Source organism: Lolium rigidum, chromosome 3, assembly GCF_022539505.1.
Source record: "Lolium rigidum isolate FL_2022 chromosome 3, APGP_CSIRO_Lrig_0.1, whole genome shotgun sequence".
NCBI classification, from domain to species: Eukaryota; Viridiplantae; Streptophyta; class Magnoliopsida; order Poales; family Poaceae; genus Lolium; species Lolium rigidum.
Genome location: NC_061510.1, coordinates 109,708,217 through 109,717,242, shown reverse-complemented (window position 1 = coordinate 109,717,242; position 9,026 = coordinate 109,708,217). Strand labels below are relative to the sequence as shown.

Sequence of the window (9,026 nt, the reverse complement as noted above, 5' to 3'; positions counted from 1 at the left end):
ACCTTAGAACTTTCTGTCACTGTCCCAGGTGTCAATGCAGACATGAACCCACTATCGAGCATAAATACTCCCTCTTGGAGTTAAGAGCAAAAACTTGGCCAGAGCCTCTACTAATAACGGAGAGCATGCAAGATCATAAACAACACATATGTAATAACTTGATAATTAACATAACATGGTATTCTCTATCCATCGGATCCCGACAAACACAACATATAGTATTACAGTATAGATGATCTTGATCATGTTAGGCAGCTCACAAGATCCAACAATGAAGCACAATGAGGAGAAGACAACCATCTAGCTACCGCTATGGACCCATAGTCCAGGGGTGAACTACTCACTCATCACTCCTGAGGCGACCATGGCGGTGTAGAGTCCTCCGGGAGATGAATCCCCTCCCGGCAGGGTGCCGGAGGAGATCTCCGTAATCCCCCGAGATGGGATTGGCGGCGGCGGCGTCTCCGGAAGGTTTTCCGTATCGTGGTTCTTCGCATCGTGGGTTTCGCGACGGAGGCTTTAAGTAGGCGGAAGGGCAACGTGGGGGCCACACGAGGGCCCCACACCACAGGTCGGCGCGGCCAAGGCCTCGGGCCGCGCCGCCCTATGGTGGCGGCCCCTCGTGGCCCCACTTCGACTCCTCTTCGGTCTTCCGGAAGCTTCGTGGCAAAATAGGACCCCGGGTTTTGATTTCGTCCAATTCCGAGAATATTTCGTTACTAGGATTTCTGAAACCAAAAACAAGCAGAAAACAAGAATCGGCTCTTCGGCATCTTGTTAATAGGTTAGTTCCGTAAAATGCACGAATATGACATAAAGTGTGCATAAAACATGTAGGTATCATCAATTATATGGCATGGAACATAAGAAATTATCGATACGTCGGAGACGTATCACTCCTCACAGAATATTTTTAGATGGTTTTAGAGAGGGAGCCTCCCAACGTAAAAAAACGGTAAAGACGTCCAAACTCGAAAACGAAATAGAAGATGCATGTGGATTCCGTTTTTGATGTACTTGGGCTTATTGAGAAAGCTAGCAACAAGCTCAAGAACCTCACACAGAGAAACACAAGGAAGCAAAAATATTTATGGAATGCAAAGCATGCAAAGGGTTGAGCTCCCTAAGACGATGTGTTCAAGTTAGCCAACCGAAAGCCCATCTTGATAGTGCGTCTATCTATCCTATAACCCAATCTCCCAACAACCACCTTGAGACCGGTAAAAGGAAAACCTAGCAAGGACATATCTTTGCTCTGCGCAACCCGCTTGATCTTGATGACAACGCTTCAAGTTCCATCAAGTCGGAATGCATCACTTGATCATTTTTGTTTCGTGAAGACTCATCATTTGCTCCCCCATACGCCACTATGGGATAGCTTAATTAAGCACATCTTCACATGTCCATTATCACCAAATGGTCGGAAAGCTTCAAGCATATGATCTTCTTGAGGTTTCCATCTTGAACTTTCCCAACTCAACCACATAACTTCCCATTGCACATTCTTCATGCTTCATGTGTTGACCAAACTTGAATCTATTCTTCACTCTTTGTAGTGGTCAACCTTGTATCTTCTCATGCTCTATCATACTATCTTGAGGTGTATAAAGAACTCTTCATTTGTTTGCATGCTCTAATTCTTAGTCAACGATAGCTCAACTTATGATACTATCATGACACCGATTTAGAGCCATATCCTGAATTCTTCACTTGGAAATAAGCACTCAAGATAGATATTGATCATTCATTGCTTAACAAATAAGCTAAAGCATGGCTAATATTGAGTTCCACATAAGAACTCCATCTTCATTTCTTGTTTTGGTCATATCACATATATGTCTTCAAACCGATGATCTTGATGCCAATACTTAAGGTATATCTTTGGTCTTCATGGTATCCATACTTGAATCCAACACATGGACTATAAGTATTACCTATGGAATATTCCTTCATATAAACTCAATGAAAACATTAGTCCATAGGGGTTTTCATTAATTACCAAAACCACACATAGGGGCAATGTACCCTTACAGTTGTACTTGTGACTAGATTTTGTTCAGTAATTGCAGGTCCATTTTTCATTATGACGTGATTTCCTTCACACCATTCAAAGATAGAAGAGATTGCACATCTTTGCAATAATTAGTCATTAGTAGCACATTGAGAGGAAACTTAGTCAATTTCTTGACATAGCTAAAGATTTAAACTCGAGAAAAAGTGGCGTATTCATAATCATCACCAGCCCATACCTCATGCGGGGTTGGGGGGAGGGGGTGTTGCGTGTTGTATCGACCGATCTGGTCGGCATGTAGGGTTTTCCCCTAAATATGATGCCTGAAATATGCTCAAGAGCATCGTTGAGCTTAGATTCCTTGCCGAGTCTGGTCCAATGGCATGGCCCATCCCGCCTATGTCCGAGACCTACTCAAGAGCATTGTCAAGCTCAAATTCTTGGCCAAGTTCCGTCCAGGTTTCTTTTGGCAAAAGAACTAATATGGACTAATATTGACAAACCAAGCCCATGTTTCTTTTGGCAAACCAAGCCCAGGTCTCTTTTGGCAAAAGGACTAATATGGACTAATATTGACATGACCTTGACAAACCAAGCCCAGGTTTCTTTTGGCAAAAGGACTAATATTGGGTCATGCCTTCAAAGAAACTAAGCTAAATATGAAGCGTGAGCTCGACCCAATAATTGTCGGGTTCAAAATCTTGGCACGGGCTCGCCCAGCCCAAGCCTGATATTTTTGGTTGGGCTCGAGCATGACACGAAGAGGCAAAAAGCCTAATTCTAGGCTAGGTCGAGCCTTCACATAAACCTAATCAAATCTGAAGCATGTACTTGTCCAAGAGCCTTGGCATGGTCAAATTCCTTGACCGAGACAAATCGATAGCATGACCTAGCCTTTCCCAAGATGAGATTCGGGAAAGGGGCGGGCTTTCCGTTGCTAGGGCTAGACTCATGCATCACGTACTTTATGTTTATCACTCATTCATTTAAGCAAAATTAGGAATAAGTACCGTGATTCACTTGTGGCAAACAGTTTTATGCTATTGGGAAAACGCAAACATGCAGTAGTGCGCAAGAATTTACTATACTAAATGGAAAATAAGAGTGTGACTAAGGTTAAGGTTTGTTTAGTACTAGGTTTATTATTACGTGTGACATAACAATATGGGTTGCGGTTGCTCAAAGGGCAGCACGCGTAGTGCTCACAATTCCATAGAAGTCAATACTTCTGCTCGAGCCTCATTTTATATTTACTTTCTTTGAGAAGCTCAATTCACAATGTTTGCTTCTAGGAGCAAGTTCCAAGATTTCGGATGAGTTATGAAGTACCTCTGGAGTCTGGACCATTACCATAAGATTTCCAAATTTCTACTCCACGCATTCGAGTAGCTCACAATTCCGTAGAAATCCAAACACAAGGCTAAGCTTCATTTCATTTAAACCTTTGTCTATCTGCAGGCGTGGAGACATGTTAAAGGATATCACACTTTTTCTATTTCTCATGTTTCAGAAATCAGAAGCCCCATTCACTATTTTTTCTGCACCATCCAAAGAAACCACATTGCATGGTGCACCATCCAAAGACACCAACAACATGAGCGGTTACACCACTTAAAAATGTGGCTATTTCACAGTTTTGCAAGTGAACTGCTAGCATACTTATCACTTTTTATTCCAGGAGTTCACATTTTACATGAAGAAAACACTTTCCTGTGTAAATTTCTATCAAAATTCTACAACAAGGAACAAATGAAAGAAGTTATTTTTTTCCATTTCCTTAATGCTAGAACAAACAAAACACTGGGGACCAGCATAGCAGTGTTCATCAAGCGCGTACACATAACTAAATTTAGTATTGATTCAGCAAGACAACCACGACTGGTGTGCTGGAACTGAAGAGTTTAGGAACATACTACAGCTTCAGTGTTATTTGATGCAAGAACACTTTCTATGCTGTAATGCAAGCTAAGCTAACACACTGAGCCATATGAGAAGTTACTGATCCAAAACCAGACAAAATCAAATGCTCAGGCAAATATTATGAAATCATACTGCTGCATTTCATACCGATAGATCTGTGGCATAAGCCAAATGAGTTCAGCACGATAGATATCAATCGACTAACAGCGTACAGGGGATGGCCTCAGGCCAACAAACTTTATTACAGAGATGATTACTTAGCAGTCTGCTAGTTCACACCGAGCCTAGTCTAGAAGCAGAACAGGTCACCCCGATCGCCCGTAGTAGCAGCAGCCAGCAGTTGTAGACACCTCTTAAGCTTCGGCATACCTATAATCACAGTTGACAAGGGCTACTGCTTAGGTACAGTCGATATGATGAATAATACTAGGTACTATAAATCAAATGCTCAAGAGTACATGGCCGCCACTCACCCCAGTTCAGATAGCCTGAGGTGTGCCTCCTTGTAGTCCTCAAAGAAAGCCTTCTCATCCTGCAGGAAGGAATATAAAGTTATCAGTATAGTGGTGCTCTTGCATATCTCTCAACAAGCCAGTGAACTAGACAGTGACAGGAGAGGAGACATACCGCAGCATATTTCTCCACAAGGGGGCGGAAGACAGGGTCAGTCAGCAGGGTTTTGTCACTAGGAAGCTGAAGCAGACCCTCCTTGTCACCACTCAGAAGCTCCCTGTGGAAACAAGTGTTATATAGAGATTTACTATTTATTAAGGAAAACTATGACCTGCCAAGAAACGAAAATCAAGCTACTAGAAAGCAGCATATCTACATAACTATGTTTCAGAAGAACAAAATTATGTAAAAGACATAAGCTCGCCACACTTACGTGAAGTAAGTGTTATCAAACTTCAAAGGGTTCTTTGTCCAGGGTCCTTCAAAACCAGACCTCTCCTTGTGGCACCTTCCCTATATATAGAATAACACAAGCAAACTATGTTGATGGCTTGCATATAGAGGCTTACATACAGAGATCGAGGTACAATACCAAAATAGATTGAACAGATAAGAAAACTAACCAAGGTGTGACCACCAGAGAGGGCAACAATATCCTGATCACTCAAGCCCATCTGCTTGCCGAAGACTTGCCTTAGGTGGTCAGAACCTGGTAGAACAGTTAGGAAAAGTCATCAGAAGTGAAGCAAACAAAACAACAGAGCATTCTTGCAACTTGAGCCAATACACTAACCAAGATTCAAGACCATAACATTTCATAAGTTCTTCATCAGTTGACATCATATAGCCAAACAGTATAAGGAAAAGTTACATGCAAATATAGATGATGTCACAATTCCAGAAAGGGGCAAACATATTGGAATATTGGTAGCAACGAACACAAGAGCTTTATTTAATGGCATTTTGCAACAGCAGTTACAAATGTTTGTCTCAATAGTGAGTATTTCATTTTCAGTTGCAAGAAAATATAGTGAGGGTAAAGAGTGGTACCCTTGGTTGCATCGGGAAGGCGACCCTCAGGTGGGGGCTGAGGCTTGTCCTGTAAATGGAAAAATTGTAGGTTAGGTTACAAGTGTAATGAGCTAGACAGTAACAATGAAAGAAATAAGACACATTGCTGAACTTGAACCTAATGTACTATATATGCACATTATTACAGATACAGAAAGTATTTAAACTGCTAGTCGAAAAAAATAGTATTAATACTTAACAGTCCTCCAATATGCATGGCCAAAAAATGTAAATAGAATAAAAATGTGACTACTTTTGTTAATTTGGCCCTCCATTTCATTGAAATCACAGCCTTAAAAATATAATAATCATATCCACCTACAATTAATCAATTATCGATGGCAGGAAGCTGTAATAATAAAGTTCTTGCTGATTTTGTCAAACGTTTGTTTTATCAGATGCTAAGATCTGGATTGGAGCAATTACCAAGGAAAAAATAGATACTCCATAAAAGAGTAGTGAAGATGAAATCATTTTAAAGACTGCAGGCTATAAACCACTTTTGAACAAACATTTGTACTGAAAGCAAATAGGGCACAAACATAATCTAGTAACTGCATAGAAAAAGGAAACCAGACACAGAAGCACACATTTTGACACAGGCGTTTTGTAATTTCCCGACTGTGTGAAAATGTAGCCATCTTACACATCTAACACAAGCACGTGGGCCAGCAGTAACTAATACCTTGGCAGATTGCGTATCACAAGATGAAAAGTGCATGGCACAGTAGAGGATGTACAAGATATTACATTAATTAGTAAAATCTTTCACATTAAAAACGTATTATTATACATCTACTAAGATAAGAATAGCAGCAAACAATACAGAAGTTGAGTCTGGTTAAGCTGAGACAGCGTCAGGATGAACACATAGAGATAACAGGCAATAGTAGTGTGCCAGAATCAGACTGTTTGACTAGTGTAATCACTTTCCGCAGGAGCCACCAACCAATACAAGAAAGCGCATCATGAAAAAGGTGCGGCTAGTTAAAATTAAAAGCCGTAAACTCGGTGCCACCAACCTGCCTGCAACATAGTACACTGTCGCTACCGCACTAGTGAGCATGCGCGCCGGGACAAGAAAACTGAGCGAGGGTGCCCTCCTCAGCAAGGACACCACGAAGGTGCTGGGAGATATACTCACCAGCAGAATCAGCACGGAACACGCGAATGGGTGAGGAATACTGAGTGCGGACCATGGCCGCAAAACGCTGATAAATAGAAAGCACCTCACTGCGAGAGTGCATGAAAAACACCCAGGTGTACCGTGAAAAATCATCAATGAATAAGATATAGTATCGATGGCCCCCTTTCGAAGCGAAGGGAGCCGGACCCCAAACATCGGAATGGACTAAATCGAACGGTCGCTGAGAGACAGACACACTAGTAGGATAAGGAAGCTGAATCTGTTTGCCTAACCTACAGCCCCGACGAGTGTAACGACCCATCTCCGCAGACAGACCCCGGAAGGCCACGATGAACCAAAGACGACAGGCGAGAGTCACAAAGGTGACCAAGACGATGATGCCACTGCTGAAAAGAGCCGGTGACAGAGGCAACAACCGGAGGAGAACTGGCAGATGGAGTGGCAGCGGAAGGAACACGAAGCCAGTCTAACTCCCAAAGCCCCGGAGACTTACGGCTACGAGGGCCTGCTCCAACCAGGGCCTGTGTGCGACGATCCTGAACCGCACAAGACTCAGCGTCAAGAATGACGCGACAACCAGAATCGGTGAGCTGGCTAGCAGAGAAAAGGTTCATCTGAAGGCGAGGAACATGAGAAACATCAGGGACAGAGAAAGAGGGAGTAGAAATGGTGCCTACACTAGAAACAGGGCGTCGGGGGCAGGGAGCGAAATTGGAAGATCCAGAGCGGATCCAGCAAAAGGAGAGCCACACGAGCGGACGGAATTGGAAGATGCTCCAAGCGCGGGCGGAATCAGCAGGCGGGCGGCTCGCGCGGGAATCGGCCGGAGCTCCACGCGCGCGGCCGGAATCGGCGGGAGATCGAGAGAGCCTGGAGATCGGGCGAGCCTGGAAGGAGATCGGGGAGCAGCGTCAGGCGGTCGGCCCTGGTGCTGCTTGGCCCGGCGAGGAGAACAGACGGGGACGACTACGGCCACGCGACGGCCGGGAACAAGTTCGTAGGGAGAGGAGGATCAATTTTGCTCTGATACCATGTTAGGGAATATACTTGTTGTATTACCAGGGGGCCAAAGGCCACAATATATAGTACATGTACAGGTGCACATATGCAGAAAGCCCCCTAACATATGGGGAAACTACAATATACATATATATACATCTAACACATGGCACAGTAGAGGATGTACAAGATATTACATTAATTAGTAAAATCTTTCACATTAAAAACGTATTATTATACATCTACTAAGATAAGAATAGCAGCAAACAATACAGAAGTTGAGTCTGGTTAAGCTGAGACAGCGTCAGGATGAACACATAGAGATAACAGGCAATAGTAGTGTGCCAGAATCAGACTGTTTGACTAGTGTAATCACTTTCCGCAGGAGCCACCAACCAATACAAGAAAGCGCATCATGAAAAAGGTGCGGCTAGTTAAAATTAAAAGCCGTAAACTCGGTGCCACCAACCTGCCTGCAACATAGTACACTGTCGCTACCGCACTAGTAATAAATCCTAAAACCCAGAGGAGGAAACTCCAAGGTTCAGAAAAGGGATGAGAAATCTCACCTCCCTCCCCGGGTGGAAGGGGATGACGGGCCCACCGGACACCTCCACGGCGACAACTCCTGCGAGCTTCACAAGGAAAAGAAACAAAATCAGCAAGCACGTCCATTCGAGCAGAACAGATCGGGCAGATCTATTATAAGTGAAACCGCGTGGTACCTGGTAGAGGTCTGCGTAGGAGATGGCTGGGATCTCCTCCTTGATGGGCTCGAGCATGCGCACGGCGATGTCGAGCCCGGCGTTGGCGGCGTGCGCCTGCTCGGCGGGCTTCTTCATGGTCCCGAACGGGCCGCCCGTCTTGGAGGACACGTCGAAGGTGCCCGCGGAGTGCCACCTGCGCCACGACCACGAGAAAGAATAGATCAGGCCGCGAATGGAGAAAACAAAAAAAAAGGCTCCCGTCGCTACAGTCGGAGGAGCGGGGCGGGGGCTTACGCGAGTCGGAGCATGAGCGGGGAGCAGTTCTTCTCGGCGATGAGCGCGCGGAGCTTCTGCCTGGCCTTCTCGACGGCCTCCTGGTACTCCGCGCTCACCACCGGGTAGTTCTTCGCCATGGCTGCGGCCGGGCAGATTCTCTTCTGATCAGGCGTGGGGAAGGGGAAACTGAAGAAGGCAGCCGAGGCGTATGGGGCGAATGGAAGCCACGCTCCGGCCGGCGGGGGTTTATAGCGGGGGCCAAGGAAGGTTCTAGGAGGGCGCGTCCCAGCCGTCGATGGGCGATCGTGCGGTGGGGACGGTGGCACATTTGGCCGCGCGTGGTAGGCACGCTAGTCACGGCCAAGTGGTGGGGAGAATGGAATCGCCTGCGTGGAGAAGTTACCATTTTGCCCGCGCTTTACGAGGGATGGGGGAAGGTGGC

General features: G+C 45.1%; 1 protein-coding gene across 1 annotated transcript; it reads right to left on the bottom strand.

Moving 5' to 3' along the window:
* Positions 1-4,400: 4,400 nt before the first annotated feature.
* On the bottom strand, positions 4,401-8,779 carry LOC124702148 (L-ascorbate peroxidase 1, cytosolic). Its single transcript, XM_047234261.1, has 8 exons — positions 8,603-8,779; positions 8,327-8,501; positions 8,171-8,236; positions 5,435-5,483; positions 5,008-5,093; positions 4,818-4,897; positions 4,559-4,661; positions 4,401-4,463 (listed from the first exon to the last, which is right to left on the bottom strand). The coding sequence occupies exons 1-8, from the start codon at positions 8,719-8,721 to the stop codon at positions 4,401-4,403; spliced, it is 741 nt and encodes a 246-aa protein (XP_047090217.1). The 5' UTR covers positions 8,722-8,779.
* Between the last annotated feature and the right edge of the window lie 247 nt (positions 8,780-9,026).